Source organism: Zonotrichia leucophrys, chromosome 5 (genome assembly GCF_028769735.1).
Source record: "Zonotrichia leucophrys gambelii isolate GWCS_2022_RI chromosome 5, RI_Zleu_2.0, whole genome shotgun sequence".
Lineage (NCBI taxonomy): Eukaryota > Metazoa > Chordata > Aves > Passeriformes > Passerellidae > Zonotrichia > Zonotrichia leucophrys.
Window position 1 is genome coordinate 49,908,236 of NC_088175.1, and position 27,077 is coordinate 49,935,312.

General features: G+C 45.2%; 1 protein-coding gene across 4 annotated transcripts; it reads right to left on the reverse strand.

The window, feature by feature from the left end:
• Positions 1-5,820: 5,820 nt before the first annotated feature.
• On the reverse strand, positions 5,821-26,450 carry CTTN (cortactin). Of its 4 annotated transcripts, XM_064715494.1 has the most exons (17): positions 26,281-26,450; positions 23,443-23,526; positions 23,116-23,189; positions 21,712-21,841; positions 19,051-19,161; positions 18,321-18,375; positions 17,702-17,812; positions 16,767-16,877; positions 16,384-16,494; positions 15,057-15,167; positions 13,391-13,446; positions 12,826-12,895; positions 12,183-12,331; positions 9,188-9,277; positions 8,907-9,096; positions 7,944-8,015; positions 7,330-7,654 (listed from the first exon to the last, which is right to left on the reverse strand). In XM_064715494.1, exons 2-17 carry the CDS (start codon positions 23,524-23,526, stop codon positions 7,518-7,520), a joined length of 1,662 nt encoding a protein of 553 aa, XP_064571564.1. In that variant the 5' UTR covers positions 26,281-26,450; the 3' UTR covers positions 7,330-7,517. The 4 variants fall into 4 exon arrangements, with proteins under 4 accessions (XP_064571568.1, XP_064571566.1, XP_064571564.1 ...); XM_064715496.1 differs by lacking the exon at positions 17,702-17,812 and having other exon boundaries at positions 7,327-7,654; positions 26,281-26,391; XM_064715495.1 differs by lacking the exon at positions 15,057-15,167 and having other exon boundaries at positions 7,384-7,654; positions 26,281-26,391.
• Between the last annotated feature and the right edge of the window lie 627 nt (positions 26,451-27,077).

Genomic DNA, 27,077 nt, shown 5'->3' on the forward strand with positions numbered 1-27,077 from the left:
CTGTTACCTGAATGTCTCTGAGCATTCCCTGCTGGGTGCAGGGAATGGCCAAGCTGGCTCTTCCCACCCAATCCACCCCTGGAAAATCCCGAGTGAGGAACTGCTGGGGCTCTGTCATTCTTCTGTCCTTTTGTTGTGACCCTGTGCTGCAGCCTGGGGTCTCCTTTGGGGTCAGACCTGCAGTGCCAAGGGCGAGGTGAGAGCTCCAAGGGATCAGACAGAAAGGGGACTGAGACAGAGCTCCCTTCTCATTTTCTCATTTCTGTTATTGATGTATTTATCACTTACCATTTACTTGTCACGGTGCGGACAAGTGAACAACAATCACTTCATTTTTATCTGGGCAGTCAAATAGTGCAGAGAAATACTACTGTGTTTAGAATTCTTTTCCAAGCTGTGCTGCATCCCATCTCTCCATTTGCTCTGTCTCAGCAGTTTTCTTTCCTTCCAAAGCAGTGGGTGTCAGCTTTAGTGTGTGCTGCATTCTGTAGGCTCAGCTGGCTGACCTGTCAGACTCTCAGTGCCCCAGAAACAGAGCATTCACAGGTGCACCCTTCACCCGAGGTCACTTGAAATGTCTCATTTGCTGCATCACAGAGAGGGCACAAAGCAAGGGCAGGTGACTCCCTGAAGCGAGTTTTCAATTTCTGTCATAGGAAGGAGACCTGGACACCAGCTGGTTCATCACAGGTCCAGTTTATTGAAGAAAGCATCAAACACTTATACAGCAAATAATAACCTTATGAATATTCTGTAATTCAAGCAATCTATTGGTTAAACTATGCCATGAACTCTTCCTCATTCCTTAGGAGTTACATCTCTCTTTTCTCATGTCTCTTTCACCATTTGTTATTATACTACAGCTAGGCCCAAGGACATACTATGTAGCAGGTGCAGGACTTGGAATTAGCCACGGTTTTGTACTTTTCCAGTCTCTAGCCAGCCAAACTCCCAACAAATTTCTAGGAAAGGAGTTTTCTTGCAGAGGGAAATTTGGAGCAGACCCTGGACACACCTTTGGCTCTGTCCCGTGGGCACAGGTCCAGCCTCTGACCTTGGTGCTGTTCTGCCACCCCTGGGGACAGAGCCACCCCCAGCAGAGCTCATCCTCTGGGTGCTGTCTGTCTGTCTGTGCTGCTGGCCAGGCTGGTTTATCCCAGGGAAAACCTGCTGGAAAGCCCAGAGCCAGGGGAACAGGGAAACTTTGTTTGTAGCACATGCAGGGAGTGGAGAATCCTGCCAGGAACTCCACAGGACCGCTCTGTCAAAGGGGACAGGGAAGAAGAGAAACTTGGTTTGGCAGAGACATGCACAATACCCAGCCACAAAAAAGGGCATGGAAATTCCTTATCCCAAGGAATAAACCTCTGTAGATGTCAGCCCACAGCTGGAGGGTGGGAATTAGATGGGAGCAGGGCTTGGAGCAGGGCTGGGAAGGACTCGCTCTGTTTAACCCCACGATGGGAGGCTGGGAGGAGCTGTCTGATTTTTCCCCTCCCGTGAAGGGTGAACTGCCAGGGGAGGGGGGTGACCTAAGGGAATGCTGGCTCTGGAGTGACTTGGCCCCAGCTGGGGAGGGATTCAGGCTGCAAACAAGGAGGGAGCCCAAATGGGGAGGAGAATGGGGCTGTGCTGGGGGGTCCTGTAGGAAACAGCCCGGGATTTATTCCTTGTGACACACAGCTGATCCTGGGCACCTTCCTGTGAGCTCTTCTGCCAGAGCTGTGGGCTGAGAAAAACGGGATGGAGGGAGCCCAGGTGCCTTCCCTGCGCTGGTGGAAACTGTCCCTGCCATGGCAGGGAAGGGGAATGAGAGGGGTTTGAAGGTCCCTCCCACCCCAGACCATTCCAGGGGTTCAGGATTCTATAGAGAACTATTAGTTGGATTACTACTGAAGCACCAAACCAAGCTCTGGAGCAGAGAAAGAAAACCTGGGATGTTGCACCTAAAATATGCCAAACTTAAAGCCTGGCTGCAGCATTAAAGAACTCCAGGGAAAAGGAGCAGAAGTTTCTTCAGGAAAGAGAAAATTTCCATGCTCTTGTCAGCACAAAATAGATGCTATAAAACAAATAAGATAAAACAGTGATCTGCAGCTCCTTAGAGATTAAATTCAAGGTTGCACAAGCCCCAATATTCCTGCTAACAAGTGCCATTTAGTCCTTACCTACATGTTTGTTTTCATGGATTGTTTTGTTCTTTTTTTATTTTTTAAAGAAAGAAAGAAAACAGCTAAAGAGCACTGGGGGATTTATTCATTGTCCTTGTCTGCAAGGACACCAGAAAATTTATAGCAGTTTCTATAACATCTAAAATCTTTAGCAAAACACATGCATTTCCTTTTTCTTTTTTGACATTAATAAATAACAGATAAAGGAAATGTTCTAAAGTAAGGATGTTCCATCAGACTGGGAAAAAACTGTCTAATTAACCACAGTAAGACACCCTGTGAAGAACTTCAGAAATTTGAAAGGCAAAACCAATATTCATTGGAAAAACCCCAGAAACAAATGTGTGGTTATGGATGATTCACTGTCCCCTAAAGGACAACAGGGCCACCTGTCAGGACACCAGTGGATTGTGCCAAATATTTCATTATATTGCTTACTTGCACTACTGAAAACACAAGTTTTATCTCATTATTTGAGGTTCTTGGGTTCATTACAAGGCTCAGTTTTATCCCTGCGCTGTAAAAGGGGCACAAATAAAACCTCCCACAGAAGCAAGCCCTGGTTTATCTGGGGTTTAAGTTTCAGAACTGTTGAATATTTTTGCTGTATCACTGTCTTTTTTTTTTTTTTAATACTCAGGGCACCTTCCTTTTCCTGACTGATCTCTTGTTCTTCCTGGATGATAGATGAAATTCCGTATTTTCCCTCATGATATCCAACATAAACACAAGAACATTTGGATTTGTTTGCAGTTACCAGCTACAAAAGCCAAAGGCCAAGACTGATATCTGGGCTTTACAGAAGGAAAAGGTGATTCCAGTGCAAATTAGCACCAATTCAGTTTTAAAAGCAGAGGAACTCAGAATAAGCTCACTGAAAAATCTGTTTCCAGCTTGCACTGGAAATAACACCCAATATTCAGTAGAGAAATCTTGTTATCAACTTGCAATACTCCCAGGCTGTGTTTGAATCTGAGATTTTGATGGCCTTTATTTTTATCAGTGCTTTGCTGACCACATTAAAGTTTTCTGCACTATTGTGCAAACACAGGGGAGACAGAGCCATAAGAGGCTTGGTTAATGAGGAAATTTAATTTATTTTGTAGCTGCCCCACAGATGAATTGAGGGTAAGACGGCAGCTTGTTTTTTTCCAGGAACTGTAGTAGCACTCTGTGTGCCTGGGAATAATCAGAAAATTGTTTAGGTTGGAAAAGTCCTCTAAGATCATCCAAGAGCTGCCAAGCCCTCCATCAAACCATACCCCCAAGTGCCACACCTATGTGGCTTTTAAATAATTTAAAAATTCTACATAATTTCAATAATAATTGAGCTTGAGCTTGGGCTCCTTCCCAGGCTGGGCTGTGCCAGTGTCCAGGGCTGCCTGGCACAGAGGAGCAGGGGTGTGTCACCAATACCAACAAGTGTCAATGTGCTCCTGATGGAATGAGCCCACCCTGCAGAGGGAATGGGCAGGGAAAGGACAGCCAGCCCATGGGAAAGGGAATGGGCAGGGAAAGGACAGCAGCCCATGGGAAAGGGAATGAGCAGGGAAAGGACAGCAGCAGGTAGGAAAGGAGCCCTGGCTGCAGGGCTGACCTTCCTGCCCCTCTCCTTGGCCCATAGAGGAACCTCCCCTGTCTCACCTGGCTGTCCCTGGCCCTGTGTGGCACAGGAGAGCTCCGAGTGGTGCTGGCAGGGTGAACCCACCCACAGAACAAAGAGCTGCTCCTGGCTCTGGATCTGGCAGGGAGCAGCTCCCTCCCTTCCAAAGCTTCAGCCAGGGCTGATTCCCAGCCAAGATCCAACAAAAAGCTGTTTGGGAATGTCTTTGTACTCCTGCTGACCTACCCATGGTCACTCTGGCTGTGCTTTGCTTTCAAAGAAAGGCCAGTAATTACTGGTGGCAATAATTGTGGCACTGGGCAGGCAGGAAAGCAAAATACAGAGTTTCTCCAAAGCTTCTCTAGGCCTTCCTAAACCTCCTAAAAGAAAACCCAAATAAATAACATTCCCAGAGATGCCTCAGCTCCTGACTCACTCCTAGCCTGATGTTCATTCCTCACTTAGGATTGTGCAGTGGGGTTTGCAGGCCAGAGAATTAACAAATCTTGTTTAGCTTTCAATTTCACTATCTCTGTCACAGTGCACTTTTGCTGGCTGGAACTTCCAGAAGCCAAAATCTGGCATCAGGAACTGCAATCACTGGCCTGGGAAGTCACATAAGCCCAACTCTCTAAGGATCATTTTTCTCTTTTTTTTTTTTTTTTTTTTTTTGAAATGGGAATTCTGGTAGAAACAGCTGAAATGGATGACTTAAAAATTTTGGCTACTTAAAAGTAATTATTTAATCAATTTTGTCTAACTCCACCGGCCATTAGACCCTGTTTTTGGGGAAGCTGTAGCAAAGCACCACACTCCTCCTTTCAGGCTGCATGAGGCCCTTCCCAAGCAAGGGAAGATGCAGTGCCTCTTTTTCTGTCCCAGCTTCCCGGATCCTGGGACAGATCTATCAAGTGAAGCTGCTTTGATCAGTCCAAATTCCCTTTTTGGAACTCATCCAGGGCAGTACTCTACACTTGGCCTCCAGATCGATCAACTCTTGCTCTTTTCCTCTGCCCATGGATTAATGTCTCACTTTGTCCTTCACCAAGGGACTCTGCAGCAGCTCCTGTAGAAATGTGCTCAACGTGAGAGGAATTTGAAGCAGCTTCTTCAAATTTATTACAAATCCAGCTCCACACCACAAGTATCCTGCTGATAGATATGGATGGGACTGCAGCCTGAGTTTTGGGGGCTCCACATCCCTTTCTGACACCTGCAGCAAGGGGAGGAGTTCCTGAACTGCACCCCAGCAGGAGCTGACCTGGAGCATTCAACATCCAAAGGCTGCCCTGGAAAAGCTCCTGGTGCAGACTGGATTGTCTCAGAAAATCACAGGTGGCTTCAAGTCTGCACTTGCAAAGCCAAACCAGCACTTGGGAATGCTCCCTGAGCTTCACTTGGTGATTTCCCCTGACTCCTGCTCCTCCTTCCTTGGGGAAAAGTTAAAAAAAAAAAAAAAAAAAAAAAAAAAAGCAGCAACCCAGTTTGATTGATTCTTGCTATTGAATATCTATTTAAATCAAAAATCAACAGCCAGCAGCAGATTGGACAGCCATGGGTGTCTCATGACAGAATTTCTCCACTCCATGCAGTCTTCTCCAGGAGGTGAGGCAATCCATGAACAACAACTAGCATTAATCATCAGCACCACTAAAGAATCCAAAAAAGGCTGCTGGGATTTTCTTCCTCGACATTTCCAGCAGTGCATCAAGCACCAGATTCCCAGAGAAGTTCAGGGCTGGAACTGTAAAATCTGGACCTTCCTGCCAGCAGGACTGAGAGGAGCAAGGCCTTGGGAACAACCCACCCTGCCAGGAACAAGAGCAGAACAGCTTTAAAGGGATGGAAAAGTTTATTTGATGTAACCCATATCTGTGCTTGTGTTTGCAAGAGCAGCCAGTGCCCTGATGCCACCAGCATTCCCAAAATCCAGGAGCAGCCACAAACCCTGCAGCCCTCTGGTGTTTTTAGCAGAAGTAACAAGCACGTAAAACAAAAGCCTGATGCTGAGATTTTTCAAAAGAAAATTTAAAAATATTCCATGCAAATGGTTCAAAAAGTTTATTGAATATTTAATTTACAAAAATCATATCCCTATGAGGTGTTCTAAAATTGGATAAAATAAACTGCATATAAAACCCAACCCTAGTAATGCAAATACAACACAGATATGAGACCATGGAAAGGAGAAAAAAATAGTAGTAATAATGACACACATGTGACATTCATGAAGGATTGTCCCAACCATCCAAGAACTGGTTCAACACGATGCCTTCTCCCTTGACACTCTGTACAATTCACCATTTTGTACAGGCCTTCCATATTCCATTGGTCCAAACTGAGATCTGATAAGAAGTCTTTGCCTTCTCTCTTGGCTTCTACACCAGATTTGACATTTTCCTTTTGATCAGAAGGTGGAAACAGACAGTACAGACACTGAACATGTGCACTATTGGATGCAACTTGCTATCTTTGGTAGGGACCCTAAATCTGCAGTGGTCAGCTTTCTACAGTGACAGGAATTTCAGTTTTGGCAAAAAAAAAAAAAACCAAAAACCAAACCAAGGTTTAATTGTGTTGTTTAGTAGAACAGTACTGGCAGTTTCTCTTGAACATAGAAAAAAAAAAAGTCTCTTGTCTGGTTTAAAAATGGGGATCATTTACATGGGTCTCAAATTCAATCATTAACATTCCTTGACTTGAAAATGGTTCCATAAAATGTCACTACTGCACAGCAGGCCCTTCCTTCCTTCCTTGTGTGAGCAGGGATGCACTGCACACAGAACACAACTGCAATCCCACCCCTCCTGCCTTTTCCTCCCATTTAAAGCAATGGGAATATTCCTGCAGATCTGGATGCCAGTTTCCTTCTGAACAAGCAGGAATCTCTTTGGGTGACTTAACACTTGCACAGTAACTTTTCCAAGTTTTCCCTCTGGGAAAAGAGGAGGGTGAAGCAAAAACAAAAGGGTGAAGGAATTCGGGACAATCAGTGCTAGAGAGTTTGCAGCCCTCCTCTGGGATAACATGAACAGGAGGAGCAGGACCAAGAAAAAATAATTAAAAAAGAAGAAAAAAAATTAATTTAAGAGCCAAAGAAACTCCACTTTAAAGGAGAAGGAAAAAGTACCAGACTGTTTCCTTCATAACATTAATATTCCATAAATATTGGGCAGTATTTGATTAACTGCAATTGTAAAACATTTTCTTCATTTTTTTCAAGCACTATCTGGAAAAGAAAACAAAAAAAGGAAAGAAAAAAAGAAAAGGAAAAAAAAGAAAAGGAAAAAAAGGAAAAAAAGAAAATCACCAACTCTGCACCTCCCCAGTCCTCTCCACTTGGTGGAAATGCAAACAGCCTGCATAGCCATGACCTTCTCAGCTGCAAACGCTTCGTGGAAGACTAACTAGACTCGAACACTTGACTAAATCTGCTCACTTAGGAGTAAAACATGCAATATTACAGCAGACAGCTACCTGTCCTCCAAAAGGCTTGGCTAATTTGGCAGAGAAGAAACGTTCCCAGATGAAAATAAATCCCAAGAGCCTCGGTGAAAGACAGAGCAGTTACAATATATTAGCGATTTCTGTGGCCTAAGTGTTTTAAAAAGCATCAGCAAAGTATTAAATATAAAAGCCATATGCATATACCCCCTCCATCCTCGGGAAAGCCTCGTGGTGTCCGTAGTGTGAGCAGTGGTGTGTGGGCTGGGGAATTAAGGCAGGAGCAGCAGCAGGGGTGCCTACTGCCGGAGCTCCACGTAGTTGGCGGGGAAGAGGCCGTAGCGGCCCTTGCAGACCCCGCGCCACCAGCCGTCGTCGATCATCTCGATGTTGGTGATGATGTCGTCGGGGTCGAAGGAGATCTCGTCGTCACCCGCTGCAGGGAGAGCCCAACGGGGTCAGCACCCGCCCTGCCAAGGGCTCACCAAGCCCCAGCACTGGGCTGGAAGAGCCTTTTGGAAATTGCCACCAGGGCCACAAACAGCGCCCGGTAATTTGCAACGCGCACCCAGAAATTTGCAATCTGCGCTCTTGTTAAACCCCCAAATCCCTGACTTTTCATTTGCCACCACAAGAGACATAGAAAGGCATAGGAAAAATCCAGATTTATCTCATGCAGAGCACAGTTTTCAAAGCCAAAGGGTGAAAACAAGAGGTTTGCTCACCAGCTTGGTAATCATAAAGGGCTATGGCTGTGATCCCAAGTTCATTTTCATACTCATCATACGTGTTTTCTTCTGAAGAGAGGAGGGGAGAACAATTAAAACATGAAGTACATTTCCACCCTCAGTTTTTTTCTGTGGTGCTGCTCCTTCAGTTGCACTGCTAACCCACACAGGAAGCAGGCAACAGCCCATGCTAGGTTTCAGCAGTGCTGACATTCCTTCTGCATGGACTTACTCCCTCAATCACGCACAACTGAAGCATGAAAAGAAGCATTTACAGGAGACACTGAGTATGGGACTACATAAAACCAATCAGCCCTGTACTGCTTCTGTAAAATGTGACAGGACAGCTGAGCTCAAGATCACTGTGTAAGACAATAATTAATACAAGTGGTGGCATGCTGGGGGGGCAGAAAGGGGCCTGCTTAAAATTCCCAGGTTTTTGTACCAGAGCAGTTTCATCCTTCACAGCTCATTTAATAACTGGAAGAGGTGAGAAAAAAAACGGGAATTCAAAAGAATCTTACTCTTGCAGCTTCATAGATCCCTACTCCACTCCCTCACAGGAACAGAACCCAACACTTCAACATCAAACTCCAAGAATTGTTGATTGGATTTTTTTCCTGGTGCAGCACACGTTTAATCTCTAGCTCAGTGCTTTCTTCTCATGTTGAGCTACATTCCGCAGGGTGGGAATGGCTACCCCTGAATTTCTTTTTGAACTGAGACCCTGGAGAGCACTGTAATTACTCCAACATCATCTCACAAAAGTTAACTAACTTCAACACCTTGCTGCAGCCATTTATTAATTTCCTAATTAAAGTTTGCTGGTGGGGAATGTAGAAAGTCTCACTGGACTGAGAGTTCAGCAAACCAGGACAGTGTGCTATCAGCACAGCTGCTCATTAAGCTCTTGCACCAGGAAATAATCCCTCTCCAAAGGGTTTGCTGTGAGACACAAACCTGCTTGGTAGTGGTCTGCAGCTCCTGCCACCTCATAGACGGTCTCAGGCTCGTACTCGGCCTCCCTCTGGCTCACTGCCTCCTGGTATTCGGGCTGCGCCGCTTTGTAGCCAGCCTCTGGCTCCTGGGCAGCAGGGTAGGAGGGGCTGGAGCTCTTGTAGGCTGACCCTGCCTCGTAGGAAACTGCATCCTGCAGGGAGACAGGGGAGCGCTGTCAGGGCTTTGTGAGGAGATCACAGGATCAGGATCAAAGCCCACATCCCAAAGGAATCCCAGCAAACCTCATAGACCGGGCTGGAGGGCGCCTTCTGCTCTGCCACCTGCACCACAGGAGAGGGTGGTGGGGTCTGCTTCTTGGCTTTGGCTTGCTCCTAAACCCAGGAGAAAGGAAAACTTCAGTGCAGCTCAGCCACTGATGAGGGGACCAAGAAACAACCCTTCAGAACGAAGGACAGGCAATACATCCTGCAATGAACTGCTCAAGGTCACAGGACTGGGCTGAGAAATGCAGCACAGCAAAAGGAAAAAAGGGAAGAAACAAAACCCCCATGGCACATATGCATGCCAGTGTTTAAAAACAGCCCCAGAGTTGTCTGGCCCATCTCCAGAGGAGCTGCAGGGCTTTGGTGTCAGTGTATTCATTCTGCTCATCAGCTGGCTGGGCCTCGTGTCCCCTTTCAGGCTGAGTTTAAAGAACCTGAAGCCCACACGTGTTCTGGGGGCACAGCTGATGAACGGCCTTTGGTGAGAAATGGCTGTGAAGCTCTGGCAGGTGTGCAAAACATCCTGCCAAGGCAAAGGACTGAACAGCTCAGACAAAAGTGGGCCCTACAGTGACAGTCAGGATTCCAGTGTTCAGAGGAATTAATAAATGTGGTAGAAATAACAGCAGTACTGCTTTTGTGTTCTGAGACACAAAGAACATGGATCTGTTCTGGCACTCAAGTGCCTCATGCTTCTCTCAAGTGCCATCCCATCAGTGAATCACAGGGCAATTGCACAATCATTGGAAAGCCACTCATTAGGGAGGCAGGACGTGGAAATGCAAGAAATCCTGTGTTGCTAACGTGACACAAAACAAGGTAACTATTTCAACAGGTAACTTTCATTTTGCCTCTCTTTACCACAGGTGAAGAGTAAACCATGAATCCAGGGCCAAACTGTCTTTTTCATTGAAAAAAAGGAGGAGAGGATGTGTGCAGTGGGAATCTGTGCACTCCAGCAGTTTAGGCCCATCAAGCTCTAACACCCCAGAGGATTCTCAGGAGATGGCAGTACAGAGATGTAGTGGTAGGACTCTCGCAAAAAATTCTTCCTTTCCTTTGCTTGTCACATCTCAAAAAAAAAATACACCCAACAAAGAAAGCAAAGCGTGTCTTGAGAGCAGAGCCAGCTTTGAAGACAATTCAAAGCTCAGTGCTGTGCTTTCTGGGAAAAGTCTCTCCTGATGCAAACCCTCCCTCACTTTTAAATCCTAGAGATGAAATATAAAAAGGCACCAACAAAGTGAGTATTAGAAGTCAAACCTAAGTTTGGGGACAAATTAAGCAGCATCAATCCATTAATGATAGCAAATGTGGCAACAGTTTGACTAATTTGTCCTAGGAAATGGGTCTGCAGTCCAGATTATAGTTTAGGGTAGACACAGTGTAATTGCCATAAAAATTTAAATTGCATGGTTCCCCTCAGGCTGGGTTTTGTTCCATAGTGAAATGCTCCATGTGAAAGAGCATCCTGCCTCTTTTTGCAAGGCAGCAGAGCACAGTGAAATCATGAGGCAGCACTGACTCAACCCAGGCATCAAAGAAGAGCTCCCTGAGCACTCTTTGCCTGCGTGACATTTGTGAAAAGCAAACCAGAACAAGGATTGCCACCAAGCAGGGCTCTGGCAGGAATGCAGTCCATATGTACATCCCATTGTGGGAGGCTGTATGCCCACATATGCTCGGGAAGTGAAGAAGTTCAGTGACAGAAATAAAGTTCACTCCAGTCAGAGCCCATCCCTGCCCTTGGCACTCCCTGTGGATGCTGTGGATCACATCTCTGCCCTTCTCCTGCTCTGCCTGGGAGCAAGGGGCAGTGCCAGCAGAGCCATTTCAGCTCCCCTCAACCTCATCCCCCTCTCTCTGTGTCTGCAGAATCCCACAATTAACCATGGAGATGTTCAGGCTGTAAGAACATTAATCATCTGGTTACAGGGAAATCTAAATACCAGCTTTGGGGGAAAAAAACTTCAAATGTGTCCAGGCAACAGAATCTTTGATGAAGCACAAGAAAAATCCAGCAAAATGGCTTGGATTTAACCCACACTCACAGCAAAAATACCAGCAGAGAAATAACATAATTACTGAGATAACAAAGTAATTAAACAAAAAAAAGACAAAGCAATTAAGGTCCCTTCCAATCCAAACCATTCCATAACCTCTTCCTCTCCCAGCTTTTCTCCAGCACAGTAAAGAAACCCCAGGAGTGTTTGGGGAAGATACTAAAAGTCCACGTGGAGGACAGGCAGCATGAGAATGATGCACAGAGGATGAGCTCCCATTCAGCTCGTGACACATTTCTGCATTGAACATATGCTCACACTGCACAGCGTGGGGCCAAAAGGGAAAATAGGTGATAAGCTGAGAGAAAAGGGGAAAACAAGAAGAAATAAAAAACCAATCTCTTTAGAGGAAGAGAGCCTACCAGGCAGTCTTTCGTACTCTTAAAACAAATTAATTGCATCAAGCCTTAGTCTCCTGTAACACAAACTAATACAAACAAATATGCAAATTCCATAAGGCAGATAAGATACAGTTTCTGACTAAACATGTCCTGGAATTATCTTGCTTATGAATAACACAAAAATCATGAAGCTTTTACCTGTACCAATGCAAAGTCAATTTTTTTAATTCCCTAACTAAGATTCAACTGACATTTGGAAGATTATCTTCTCCTGATTTCCTGGCTGTGTGTTATACCACCTCCATCTCCCAAAACACTGATCCCAAAGGAACAGAATCACCAGCTTTCACATGCAGGGCATTTTGGGGACCCCAGAACTCTCCCCTCATGAGCTCCTCCGTGCCCAAAGGGAATGTGGGACTGCCAAAAGGCAGAAGGACAGGAGGAAAAGGCCAGGCTGGAGTCAGACACAGCTGAAGCACAGGCACAAACACACACCTGGAGCTTTAAAGGCCAGCTGGGAAGAAGGAGCCTTTTCTCAAAGATTCCCTTTTCTCCCAGCACTGCACTGAAAGCAGGCTGCTCCAATGGGATTTGAATGTTACTGACCTCCAGTTTCCTCCGAGCCTCCTCCTGCTCCTGCTTCTCCCTGGCCATTCTCTGGGCTCTCTCAGCCTCTGCCTTCCTTCGGTCCTCCTGCTCCTTCTCCTTGGCCAGGTTCTCAAAGTTAGCTCGGATGCTGCTTGTTTTATTGGCAACTGCAACAGGGGAAAGAACTCAAGTCAAATCATGGTTCCATAAAAAGCAGCCTGGAATGAGTTTTTGCTACAAATTTCTGCTTTTCTGCCCTCTGAGTTTATAGTTCAGTCAGGAAAGTCCTTCTATCCCTCTTTCTTCCTCTCCCTTCCCAGCTCAAACCTCTTGCACATCTCATTTCTCTTCCGAAAATCCTCTGTAATGCTTCTCCCTCCTCTCCTTCATGGTACAGGCCCCACCACTACCCAACACAATTTATTCTCCCTTATTCCTTCCTTATTCTCCTTTCCTTAAGTCTGATGAGCCTCAAGAGAAAAAAACAAACTGGAACAAAGCAAAACCACCTCTAAAGGAAGTAGGAGAATATCTGAGGTGCTAAAGAGCTGCAAATACAGCAGTTCTCTCTGGATGACCTTTACTCAGCACTGCTACATCAATAATCCAGGATTTTGGACATAATCACCTCCAAAGAAAGGATTTGGGGCCAATGCCTTACCAGCTTCTACTGGCTTGGTCTTCTGATAAGTTGATGATGGTTTCTCTATATCTTCGAAAGTTGCTGCATTCTATCAGTAAGGACAAAAAGGATACATGTAAAAACCCCCACAAATTCATGAGGACATTCACACAGCCTCAACCTGAGATATTTTACTGTGGTATTGTCCCTAAGGCTTTTAGCAGAACATCAAAACCAAATCAGGAAGGATCAAAACTTTACAAACAGAATAATCCTTTCTGCAAGTCAAGCTGGAAAGAATTAATCTTAAGGGGCAGTTCTGAACACATCAAAATCCTATTAATTAAAAATAAAAAAGTTTATGAGTGACTCATCAGAATTAAAAAGAAGGCAATAAAAATACATTGTGTAGCTGTTGCTGATCTAATCCACATAAGCTGGCATCAGCTCTGTGTGTATAAATTTGCTTCTTAAAGGCTTAGAAAAGCACAAAACTCTGCCCTTAGACTGGAGAAGTGTCCAGAAATAGAGAGCTGAGCAATGCAGATCTAAGCAGGTTGTTCTGCCTCATGGTCAGAAGCCATGGCTCTTTGAAGCAACTTACCTTGTCCATCCGATCCTTCTGGACACCATACTTGCCTCCAAATCCTTTGGAATAATCTAAAAGCAGGAGAAAAAAGGTCAGAGCAGGGAGTTGGGTGTCCCTACCCCCTTGCTGCCAAATGCAAACAGCCACCTCAGGTGCAAAGAGCCATTTCAGCCTCATGCACAGCCACAGTGACAGCCAGCAGAGAAAATGCAGAGAGGACACAGAAGCCCAGGAGCCCTCAGGAAGAGCAGCAAGGACAGACTGTGAGCCCACATGCACTCCCTGAGTGAACAGAGCTGAGGACAGAACAGGTATCAAGCAAGGAGTAAGGGAGGAGCCCTCCTGATGCATCACTTCAGTAACACAGCCTTTGACAGCACCAATTCTGAGCCCTCTGCAGGGATCAGGGAGCCTGAGCCATTTTGCTTTGCTCAGAGGAGTCTTCAGTGACCACAGAGGTGTTTTGGTTTTGGCTTTTTTTTCCCTCTTTGTGAATGGCAGGAAAATGTAACAATTTTCTCTTTCCAGTGGTTTTGGTTGAGATACTCAGCTGGTGAACATTAAAGCCGTTGGTGGCAACTCCTGCTCTACACACAGAAAGGGGAAATTACACAGGCCAGCTTTAGCTGCCTAAGCAACTCACCAGCAGAGGTGGCTGTGCTATCCCATACCAGCCCTGAGCTGCACACTCTTCCTCCCAGCTGCTGCTGCCCTCAGCACTCGTCACACTCCCAAATTCACTCCCAGTGACACCGATAAAAACAACCAACAAACCCAGACAGGAGGAGGTTTCTGCTCTCATGGGAACGTCTGAGGAGCACCAGAGCAGCACAACAGCAGCAGCAAGAGTGTGTGACTGGAAAAAGCCCTCTTTGTGGTGTGTGTGAGCTGTAGGAATGTGCCCTTACACTGCCCATGTTTCCTATCCATCCCTGGAATCCATCTCTTCTCCTCTCAGCCCCCAAACCATTGGCTCTCCCTGCCAGCCATTGCAGTGCTTGCACTGGGGCTCTGAAAGTCTGATATGTGTCACTAGAGCACAGGGAAATGCCAGCTATCAATGAACAACCTCATTTTCTTCAGCTTTGGAGGTATTTTCAGCCAGAATAAATATACTACACTTACGTTTTCCAGCTCCAGACTCCTCACTTTAAGATAATGGAAAACCAGGAATTCATGGGTTGCACCCCAACTATTTCACAATGAATAAACAGAGCATTATAACAGCATTTGCTCACCCAAGAACAAACATTCCCTACTTCTTTCAAAGACTACAATAATTTTTAAATGATCTTGCCACAGCCCATTTCTTGTTAATGGTTACGTGCGTGGTTGTTATCTGAATCTTTTTCCACGAATTTACCCAGGCAAAACTTTATGTTTAGTCTACAAATCTGATTTCATTAACATCATACTAACAATAATGTCATTATTCCCCTGCATGTACAGCTACAACTAATTGAGGACTTTGCAGAGCTGTTGACTAAACACTGGGTGTTTCCTGAATACAGGTTTGCTTGAGGTAATATTTTAAGGGTAGAATAAAGAAAAGAGCTGGATCATGGAAGAGCAGAAGCGCAATAGTGTGTCTGCACATTCCTGGCATCGATCTGCTCAGAACTATTTCAGACTGTGTGAGAAGTGGCTGCACTGGTAAGAAAGTAACAAGTGAAAACGGTGCCTTGTTGAGATTCATGCTTGGCTAGTTTCTCCTTGTAATCAAACCCCACAGCAGATGGGTCCTGCCTTTCTGTCTGCACACCAAATTTCCCTCCGAAACCACTCTTATAGTCTGAAAAAGCCACATGGGATACGTTAAAACCAAGGCAGGGAAACAAAGTTCAGTCAGAGACATTCAAAATAATTTTTGCAATATTTTCAATTATCAGCAATTTTGGATGGTGAAAAAAAAGAAATACATCAAGACACTTCTGCAAAAGTAAATTGAAAAAAATCTCAACTTGAGATGATTTATCAGATATAAGAACACCGTTCTGAAGTCACAGAAAAAAAGCATTTCTCAACATTTTTCATCCATACTGCATAATGCACTTGCACTTGATCAAAGGTATGAACACAGGTACACAGATAATTTGTCCATCCAAACAAAACAACAACAGATACAAGAGAACAAACAAAATAAACACCAAAAGAGTACAAGAGAAATGAGCTTCCCTCATAAGGGTGGTTAACATTTGTACAGAGAGCTGACTTTTAAAGAGGTGTGAAGATGGGCCCCACAGAGACCACCCTCCAGATTTCCTTAAAGGAAAGAGGAATGTTCTGCTGCCACACAGCTTGAGGGAGAAAAGGTTTCAGCTAAGAGCTGATCATTCCCTATTGCTGCCTAGGGAGCAGCTATTTACATCTATATATATAATTATTTATATAAATATTTATGTGTACTATAAAATGAGGGATGGCACAGAAAAAAAGAGATTCAGGTAATCCTCTCACAACAAATCTGCTGGAGCACCCAACAGAACAATATTAATTTCATTACTTAAAAAAATATTTTTAAGAGCAGTGACAGGCAGAGGGCTGAGGCTGCATTTTACAGGAAGTTGGATTTTTACTGTGAACCAAATATTTCGCAGGAACAGGTAGCCCACAGGCCACAAAAATGATCAGCAATTGATTTTAGACTCTTCCTGCATGGAAATAGGGATATACACAACAGAACTCAGAAGGAAAAATTTATTTGCGGAAAGGAATTCCTAACCTGTGGTTTGCACAGCTCAACTGAAAAAAAAGAAAATAATCCAGCATACCTGCAGGCCCATAAAGGAAAAATTTAGTCCTGAGGCTGGACTTTGAGGGGCTGGGTGTCAGCTGTGCCAAAGCTGCTCTGCAGCACCCAACAACAGCAAAACCGGACACAGGAAAGGAGCCCCATGTCAGCTCCTGTGGGGCTGTGCCCAAAGGCACCAGGGCAGGGCTCACACAGGCAACAGGAGGGCAAAACGAGGGCAGGCAGCAAGAACAGAAGGGGCTGAGGGCTGAGGTACCTTTCTGGGACTCGTGCAGCTGCACCTTCTCCTGGTGGTCCCAGCCAAGGGCACACTTGTCTTGTCTGTCTGTCTGCACGCCAAACTTGCCTCCAAAGCCCTTTACATAATCTGTGAAGTTTTCAGAAAACATTGCAATTTGTAGCTGCAAATGGCATTTAATAAAAAAATCCAGGAATATGTTAGGGGATAAGCTGCCCCTGTTAATAATACATTCACTTATTTAAAGGTATCCAAAATCTGCACACACATGGGGTAAACACACATTTACCACAAAAACAAACCCCAAACAAACTAAAAACTCCCACCCAAAAAAACCCCAAAGTATTTTTCCCAGGTTTTAAAGGATCAGAGCTACTATTTTTAAAGAAGATGATAAAAACCTTTCTGTGATTCATGTTTTTCCGTTTTGCCTTGATATTCAAAGCCAACAGCACTTTTATCCACTTTGTCCTTGTCAACACCGTATTTACCTCCAAAGCCCTTGGAATAATCTAGAGATAAGAGGGAAGAGTTTTGTTTGTAAGTGTTCAGCAACAAAACCATCACCTTGAGAAACTGTGATAATCAGGGCTGCCAGCACTGCGCTGTGTTTTAAAAGAAGCACTGACACCCACAGCTAAACTTGATTTCAGACACTGAAGTCAGAAATCCTTCAGAACACATTCTCCAGGATGGAAAATAAAACAGCATTTTGCTGGGCAACGCCAGCAGTTCAGCTGCCTGACTCCTTGGTAAAATTCTGAAGACACTTATGGGGAAGTGAACTTCAAAACCCACATCAGCAACAGCCTGGATGCTTTTAAACACCCCCTGCTCCTTGTCAGCGTTTCTAGAGTTCAAACACTTCTTTGGGACAAACAGAAAACAGATGGTAAAAGTGTCACCATTTTTCCATTAAATGGTCAATTTTTGATTAGATATGTATAGAAACTTAAGCAGCAACACAACATTAATTCTAAACGCTGTTAAGTGTTTTAATCCACAAACAGTTGATTCTTTTAGAAGCACTTCTTTGTGGTGATTAAGCTGCTCACAGTCTGGCTACTTTGATTTACAGATTTTCAAAAGGAGCTGTAAAAAACCCCAGACAAACTTGTGTGCCCTAGACCATCCCTTAAAACCAGGCAGATTTTTTTGGCCTTTTTTTCCCCAGAAGTTGAGGTTTTCAGCAACATAAATTTTACACAGCATTACCTTTCAGCAGGTTAGGAGTGCAAGAGGTGTAAAACACGAGTATTTTACAACATGGGCTATGGGCAGTGCCTACAGCACTAGGGAAGGAGCCTGCTAACACATGTTATTATTCACTATTCACCCTTCTGGGAGTCGTGTTTCTCAGTTTTCCCCTGGTAATCAAACCCCACTGCACTCTTGTCCACTCTGTCAGCCTGTACTCCGTATTTTCCACCAAAACCACTTGAGTAGTCTGCATTGAGAGTAAAGCACAATAAAAACAGCATGAAAGCAACTTGTCATGGATACAGCACAGCCTAGCAATTGAGGGGAAAAACAAGTTATTTCAGAACTCAAGCATTATGAGGGCTTTAGCACATAAAATTCAGTTTAATTTTAAACATAAGATAAGCAACAGTCCTACAGCTTATGATGGTTCCCTTTAATTTTTTTCCCTATTTCCAACAGGGTGCAATACAGCAAAGAACAACTCCCAGTCTTCCTGACATGCCCCTGAACCTCATTTCAGAAAGAAAAATTAGACTCCTGACTCCACTATTTCTGTGTCTTAAAACCTCATCAACTCATGAAACTGCTAGGAAATTCATTTTTTCCTCCTCTGTTCCACCAAACCCACTATTTGATTCATTGGGAATGTCATGCAGAGGTCCCACTAAAGGAGGTACTTCCCCCACAGTGAAAGAATCTGCTCAGTTTTTTATAGAAGACGTGCCCACCGAGGCGACACCTCCCCACTTTACCTTTTTGGGAGGGATGCTTCTCAGTTTTGCCCTGATATTCAAACCCAACAGCTGACTGGAAGAGAAATAAAATGACAACTGTGACAGGGTTAGGCATTAGGAGAAAAACTGCATGCACCTCAGTTGACACAGAGTACAGTAAGTTCCTGTGTCTCTCCATACTGCTCTGACCTTCTGGATTGGGAGCACAAATACCTCTGTAACTTATGGGCCATATTCATTTCCAGGCAATTCAGTGCATGTGTTCATGGCCAGGGTTTTGCCCTCCTTTGCCAAGGCAAATTGTGCCAGCAGCACACTCCAGCCTGGCCTTGCCAGGTCCAGCAACTCAGTATGACAGAAATCCAGCATTTCCATGCAGGGATTGTTACACAGTCTTGGAACAAGATATCCTGGCCAGTAGCTCATGCTGTGATACAGGACAAACCATCCCCAAACATTCTACAGTGTTCACACTGACCTTGTCAAAGAACACAAAAAAGTATATTTTAACATCTCTTTTAGGGTTTCTTTTCAATTCATCTCAAGTTCCCATGAGGGCTTTTTTCTACTCTGCTTTAAACAGCAATTTATCTCCCTAACAGTCAGTGTTAGCTTCTGCTAAACTTCAAAAAGAGCAGGAAGAGCAGCCCACACCAGCATCCTAAGGCACTGGAATTCTGCAGTTTTATGTACAAAAGGAAAAAATCAACCACTGTGGGTAGCTGCAGGAGGAGATGAAATCACTCACCTGATCAACTCTGTCGGTTTGTACTCCAAACTTGCCACCAAACCCTTTCACTGAATCCACTTGGGAGCAATGCTTAGAGAGTTTGGATTGGTATTCATGTCCAACAGCTGACTGGAAGAAATTGGTGCAGTTCAGAGAGCAGTTCTACACAGTCCTGTGTGTCAGACAAAACACTGCACCAAGCAACTGGAGGGTGAGTTTTGTTACCAACATGCACCACTGCCACTCCTCCTGCTGAAACCAACTTCCCTGGAAATTCCTGCTCACTTGGGAAGTCTCCACAAGGATGCTGCCATGCTACCAATCCAGCCTAGGCAAGGGAAGTGACTGCATTTTATGGGAACTATTTTATGCCCTGCATTTGCACTTCAAAAGCACAGGAATGAAAACAAGACAGGTACAGAGGGAGTCTTGATGGTGTTCATGCAGAATTTGAAGTGAGTTTCAGGTGAAACACACAGCCTTGTGTTTATTCAGGGATCTGTTTTAGCTGACAGGGGACTGCAACAAATACAACAATATTTTTGTACAACAATACAAATACAACCAGAGCCAGCTGCCATTGGTTTAGGGAGGCACCCAAGTCTCCTGCATAAATCACTATTAGGCATCTTCCTCACATGCAAAATGGTGTTGAACATGAGGAGATGCACCCACACCTGTGCCAAAGGCATTCAGCCCTGCATCCTGACCCCGGAAGCTGAGCTGAACAGAGGCTGAGCTCCATCCATCCCACTGGCAGGACACAGGGATATGAAATTACACACCTGGAAGTGCCTCCACACAGCCCTTGCTAGTGTTACACTGACCTAGTGCTGGGGAGCCCTTCCAGCTCCTGCAATTGATGCTGCAGCCTCACACCTCGAGTAAAAATGTTTTTTCCTTGCCCAGTGCCAACACTGGCAACTGGCCAGAGCAACCTGCAACTCACCAGTAACCCAACACTGCATCATCTGTGCCAGGCAGCTGGGCCAAGGTGAATTAATTTGAGGACACAAGGTGTCTGCACACCTTGGATTTTACAGTGTTTGCTCTTTTTCTTCCACACAGGGGCTGGAGGCAACATTCCCAGCAGGTTGGGAAGCAAAGGATGAAGTCATTGCCAGGTAACAGTTCAAGGATGGCAATAACAGGACACTACTTTAGCTCAAAAGCATTAAAAAAGCTCCCTTCTTTTCCTGACTGAAACAACCACACTCCTGTCCATTTTTCAGGTGTTCTGTAGTACAGTAGCTATGAAATGTGTCAGAAAAGGCTCCCACCTCGCTTTTTTCTTCCCATTACATTTATGAAAAACATGAAGCTCTGAAAATTATAGCTTTTATGTGGTTTTACCTGATCTCCCTTTTGTTACACCAACTGAGGTGCAAGTGTGGTGTTTTCTTGGTGGTACCAGGACTTCCTGCATTTCACCAAATACCAAACACCACAACATAACCCCCCTTAGAAAAATACACTTTTTGGTAATCTGTACTTCAGAGTCAAACACCCTCATAACTTTTGTACATTTTACACCAGCTCAGGAGGTATGGCACACAGAGTGATGGAAATGTTCATTTTAACTCAGAACCAAGGTTTTGCCCTAAATGCAGCAAAACCCTGCAGCATGGCAATGCTCCAGCAACCCTGATTGAATGGCCAAGCTTTAAAGCCAAGCTTTAGGAGCAGCACACCTGCACAGATACCTGCAAAGGAGACATCTCAGCCACAAGGCTTCAGAACTACAGTTACAAGGGAGAAAGATTCATTACAAACAGAAATTGTGAACACCTCCTGCCACCAGCATCACTCACATGGGCATGACCAGCATGTTTTTCCCCACGATTAATTCTGGCCTACAGGAAACACTGCTGACTTTTGTTCCTTTTTCATTCCCCCACAGACACAGGTCAGGGATAAACTGCTGACACTAGAGAGCAGCAGCAGAACAGGCCTGCTGGTTGAATCTGCTCAGCAATTCCTTTTCTCAGATTCAAAGGTTGGCCCACTGAGAACTGGACAGCAATTAACTCTGGAATATGAGAATCCAGCAAAAATTTAAAGCTGTCAAGTTACCAAGAATACAGAAAACAAAGTAAGAAAACTTTTTTATTTAGAAATGTTTTGATTCTTATTCTAGCAGAGCTCATGAAAGAAAGCAGTCAGAAGTTGATATGCCTATTTATCACATGACTAAAGGAGTTACACTAAGAATTAGAATTTAACAGTGTAACATAAGCAGCCATCAACTCCTTATATAAAAAACTACCATCTGATTGAAGTACAGTATTTTAAATACTTGCATTCTTTGTCACTGTTCACAGTTTGTTCACAAGAGCTGCACTCTGATTTTAATGCAGCAGCACATCCTTTTTTCATTTTTTTGGCAGTCTCTATCTATATGCATAGAAGAGCTGGCCCAGCATCGAAATAAAAAGACCATACTGGATTTATTAATGCACCAAGCCCTTTGTTCATTTAGAAACATAAATTTAAAAACTTGAATCCTGACTCCAGGGGAATCATCTCCAGACTTGGCATCAATCAAAACCACGTGGGGCCAGTGCACAGCCCAGAGCAAAGCTGGGACAAGCTCAGCTTACACAGAGAGTGCTGCTGGCCAGGCTTCTCCTTTCCCTGCTCCCTCCATCCCAAGGAAGCCCCATCCCCATCCACACTTACTTTATCCATGCGATCCTGTTCCACGCCAAACTTCCCCCCGTAGCCATGGGAGGCTTTTGGTCCTGTTTGCAGCTCCCTCTCTTTGAGGTTCTGGTGCTCTTGGAATACATTCTCCCTCAGCTGATGAATACTTTAAAAGACAACAAAGCAGCAACTTTTACCATGGAGGTTTCAGCAAGCAACTTCAAAAAGATGCAAAATATAAAGCTGACAAAACTGTCATCTTAATGAGAAGCTGGATCACTGGATCACTTGCATTTTTCAAGCCCTTCCCATTTTTTCAGTGTATGAAACATTTCCTCATATTCTGAGACATTGGATTTGTCCCACTGCAAAATGTTGTTTAAAAAAAAGAAAAGAAACTGCTGGTTTTAAGAAGAATGTGGAAGGGAATTTTGCTATTTTAGCAATCTTTTACCTAGAATTGATTTGTGCCTGAAACATAGGTTTTTTTCCTTGTGTCCTAATTTAAATTCTTCCACTTTCTATCTGGATGGCAACTTTTCAGAACAGGGATCATCTCTTATCACACAGTCCCTGTAGTATCAGGGCTAATTCTAACACAGCATTCTGGACAGCACTGTACTGCAAAATAAAGATGTAAGGAAACTTGCACCTCCTCTTCCCAAGGTGATCCCTTAAAATGTGCAGAATTGAACTGAGGGCGGTGCAGGCTATAAAAAGAAGAGTAACCCAAGGTGTAACCTGCACTTTAAGCACTTCCCACCTAAGTTTTGAACTTCCTCAGGTGTAATTCAGCCAGCAGGAATTCCCACTGTCCTCACAATTGAGCAGAGCAACACTGATCCCTGAAGTAACCAGAGTTCAGTCTCCTCTGTTTGCAACATCACACGTTTCCTAAAACTGCTTTAAAGTTCTGTCCTAGACACTTTCTGTAAGAAATACAGGATTCAGAAGAGATGCATCATTTCTGTTTCACATATGCCTCTGTGATGCACTTATTTGCTTTTCCATCAGAGAGCTCAGTTTGTTACTTTGCCGGGGTTTTTATGAGTTTGGGTGTAGCAGTTTTCTAATCAAAGCGTAAGAATTAAGGGACAAAACGTTTCCTTAAAGTATCAAACTGAAACTGCTCAGATCCCTCTGCTTCTCCTCTGGCACTACTGGCTCTTGCACCAAAACAGCACAAAAAACCCTTTTTCAGATACAGAGGCAGGAAAAACCACATTTCCAGTGACAAAGAAAGATTTAAGGGTCCCTGCACCATACTTCTGCTCTAATTTCAGCTCTGAAGACAGACAGATTTGAAAGACCAGCCATCTGGCAAATAATCAATCTTCTACAGGGACTCTTGTTTTAATTATGAAGACACAAGTAACTGAGATCACATTAAAAGTTGCCAGGGACTGTGCCTGTTAATACACTTCACAAGAAATGCTTTACTTGATGTGCTCCTGGTGGCCGGACCCATTGACGGTTTTGGCTCCCCAGCGCTGCTCCTTCTCACTCACATCGTTCTGTGAAGGACACACACCAAGAGAGAGTTAAAAACCCAAAGGAATCACCAGGCACACACACCTCAGAGCTCACAGCAAAAGCTTCCAGCAGTCACTGAGGCCACAGGTGCTGGAACAGCAGCTTCACCTCCCCTCCACTCCAGGGACACACTCCTGGCAGTTTATTTGGCCAAGCCACGTCCCCCACCCCAGAGCTCCTCTGGAACTGTCCCAGAACAAGTTCCTGGTGGATCAGCAAACCCCAAAGCCATACCACAAAGTCTGGATCTGTCTCCCAGTCATCAGCTCCATCATCCTGGCTGACAGTCACGGTGTGGCCTGCAGTAGCCTTCCACATCTGCAACACCAGCAGGAGAAGCAGGGTCACTCACCTGCCAGCTCGTGTGATTCCTGCAGGAGCTGAGAGAGGAGATGCAATCCAAAATTCCCAGTAAAGTATGCTATTTAACCACATGACCAAAAGCTGTGCTTGCAGTGAAAACAGGTTTGACCACTGGAGCTCAGGCTGTCTCCTCAAGCTGCCTTACAAACCTGTTTAACTCTCCCGTTTGCACTGTAAAAAGATTAGGAGCAATTGCTGTTTCAAGAGAACAAAGTCACCTTTCTTTGCTCAAATTAATGTGTGCCTTTGGTGCAGTCACTGCACTCAAAGACTTCTGCTCACACAGGTTTCCAAGCCAACATGCAGCTCCAAAGACTGCTGCTAATTCTGGATCCTGTGCCTACAATTAAGGTGTAGGAATAGGTGATTTTTTCCCCCCCAGGCGTTAAAAGTGATGAGCACAACATTGTTCTTCACCTGCATTACACCTGCACAGCCTCCTGTGCCGTGCAGGGAGTTCCAGCAGGGTGAGAGAAATCCCAACAACTCTAAGAATTTGCACACAACTCCAACAACAACAGAGAACAGGAGCTCTGCTCCTTGGTAATCCCCAGTGAGACACGGTGCTCACAAACCCAGCACCTTGTCTGGCTTCCAGGGGAAACAGAGGGCGACTGCAGGAAGCAAGATTCATAAAAAAAGCAAACAATGACTTCTAGAAACAACACCCAGCACTTCCAAGAGGTTAATGATTTGGGGCCTCTCAGTTTCTGGAAACTTTATTCCCCCCAGAGTATCAAGTTGGATGCTTTTAATTAACAGTTCAGCTAGTTAGCAGAATTCCTGATCTTCCTGGTGCTACTGGCTGGATTTTACACCCTTTATTCTACATAAATCAAAACAAATACATTCTAGAAAGCAAAAGTGAAACATCAAACTACAAGCTGCCTGTTCTCCCAGCTTTTTCAGAATACACTTCAGAGAAATTATTTTATTTTTTCTTTGCTATTCAACTAGAGTTCAGTTTTTTAACATACCAGCATTCTGTCCGCTTACCTTTATCCTTCTAATTAAGAACAGATTACAAGGATAATTATCATAGGCTATTTAATTCACACAAGCATAATTCAGTGGGTGGGATGAAAACTCACTTCCTCTTAAATGCATAACTAATAATCCCTGGGTAAAGTCCACAGCTTGTTCTGTCAGGCTCGTTCTGCAGCCTGGCAGAACGAGCTGATGAGCCACTTTTATGGAGCATTTCAGAAATTTCAGGACTGGTAATGTGAGTGAGAGCAGCCGGGAAACTGACAGTCACACACCAGGGTAGCAAATGCTGGAGTAGCCGGGAAGGAGGGTGTAAAAGCAGAGCAGGTGACATATTAACAGTATTAGCACATTTCCCTTCATGTTTTTTCAGGTTGTCCATCTCCAATTCCTCTGGCAGTTAAGGAACTAACCTTTATAATAGTACCTCATATCCAAAAAGCTTCTGAGACTATGAGTTTATAACCCAGCACAGGTGGTTTAATGTCATCCTTAAAATACTCTGTCTAAAGCCTTCTCTCACATGATTGCGTCCGATTGTCCTACTCTTTCCTACTAAAATCCATCTCTCACCAAAAAACCCCCAAGAGCCTTGGAAAGCAGAACCCAACCAGCTCAATAATGAAATTCAACACGGGTCCAAGTTATTTCTAACTTCTCCTAAGGGGGATGTTCTGTATCCATCCTTATGTGCTCCACCACGCTGTGAAGGATGTTTAGGAATGGAATTCAAGTGATGAGAGCTGACTCGGGTGCTGTGCATGGTGAATTTCTATTTGCTTTGTGCCAAACACAACTTTTTTCCCCCCAAGTACTCGTTTCTTATGCTCACTTGATGGATGTATTTTGTTCATTCAGCTGTGCTTGGACATTTCAAAGAACAAAAGCTGCATCCTTCAGTCTAGATTTCACTGCTTCCTCCTCAAGCTCTCACAAACAATAGCGCAGGGAAGAAGGATTTCACATGCACCCCCGTGCAAAATCCAGCACCCACCACGATTCTCTGCAAACCATGCCCACAAACGCCAACATTTTCCAATGCTCCACAGCTCGGCCCCGCACTCTGTGAATTTCACAGAGCAAAGCGGTGGAATTCACTCTGTGGATTCCACAAGGAGCAGAGCAGCCCCAGCGGCCGGCGCTCCCAGCCCGCAGCCAGAGGAATCAGCCCGGTTTCCGCCTGCTATTCCAGCACCGATTCCAGGGCAGAACGAGGAGAAACACGATCTATTCATGACTCACTGGCTCACGTGGTCATGATTCCTGAAGGAAGGAGCGAACGCTACGGTTCGAACACAAACCCAAGCTAAATATATATGCCTGGGATGTATGCGCTGCCCGGCGCTGCTATGACTAATCAGGCACACATCATCCTACCCAGCACCTTCAGCGGCAGCCTGGGCACCTCCCCGCTGCCCGGGCCTAGGGACGGGCTCGGGGCAGCAGCGCCCAGGGGAGCCGGGAGATGTGAGGGGAGCCGGGAGCAGCTCCCAGGCCGGCCGGGCCCCACGGCCTGTGCCCGGCACAGCGGCCGGGGGCTCTGCCCTGCCGCTGTGGGGAGATCCTGCCGCTTGTCCTCAAGTTCCCAGCTTTGGAGTTTAAATATTTTTTTTAAAAGAAAAAAATGGACACGGAGCCGCGACGCCCCCCGGGTCTGCCCTGCGCTGCCCGGCCGTGCCCGGCGCCCCCGGCCCGGCTGCCCTTCGGCCCCGCCGCGCTTACTCTGCCTCTGCCGCCGCCTCCTCCTCCTCGGCGCTGGCTCCCCGCCGGTGCTTCCCGGGCTGGCGGCGGCTGCTGCTGCTGCAATTTCCGCTTCTCCCGAGCTCCCACTTCCTCTTCCCGGCTCCAGGTGGGAGCGGGACGGGATCCGCTCCGCCCCGCCGGGAGGGGCCCGCTGCCCCCGGGAACGCCGCCTCCCCCGCGGCCTGCGAGCCGCCCCGACCATCAAAAATGCTTATTTCTATCATGAATGCTTATTTCTGGAGCTGCTCCGTCCCCCCTTTCAAAAAATGCAGCATCAGTAGTTTTAAAATGGCCACAGGGGAGTTGCTGGTGCAGTTGTGAACATCCTTCTTTGTTTTTCAGCACTCACTTTTGCACCGTCATGTTTTGGAAGTCGCGTCTACTTCGTCCCCAGGGGTTTTCATCGCTTTTTATCAGCGGGCAAAAGGTTCCCCCGTGGCCGGAATCCGATCCAAATGAAACGGATGCTAAAATGGGAACTACGGGGGCTTAAAACACCGTGGAATGAGGTGATGGTTTGTTCGCGTCTTCTAAAGGAGGGGAAGACCCCAAGGAACGTCTTTCTACAGATAAACACACAAATTCAAGCTGTAATAGAGGGCAAGATGATAAAAAAATCCAGGTGAACACAAGAACAACTTAATTCTGAATGTAGCCAGTTCATGTCATAAATAGGTCCGTTACTTTTTCCTGGATTACATGCAGTGTGATTTATCCCAAAAAATGGATACAGTATATTTGAAAAGGGCTGAATTTATTCTAAAAACTCTGTCTGC

Coding starts and splice junctions, on each gene's coding strand:
- CTTN (XM_064715494.1), bottom strand. CDS start 23,526: ATGTGGAAGGCTACTGCAGGCCACACCGTGACTGTCAGCCAGGATGAT. Junction 23,190..23,442: donor AGACAGATCCAGACTTTGTG/GTATGGCTTTGG, acceptor TGTCCTTCACAG/AACGATGTGAGTGAGAAGGA. Junction 9,097..9,187: donor CCTCCAGCCCGGTCTATGAG/GTTTGCTGGGAT, acceptor GTCTCCCTGCAG/GATGCAGTTTCCTACGAGGC.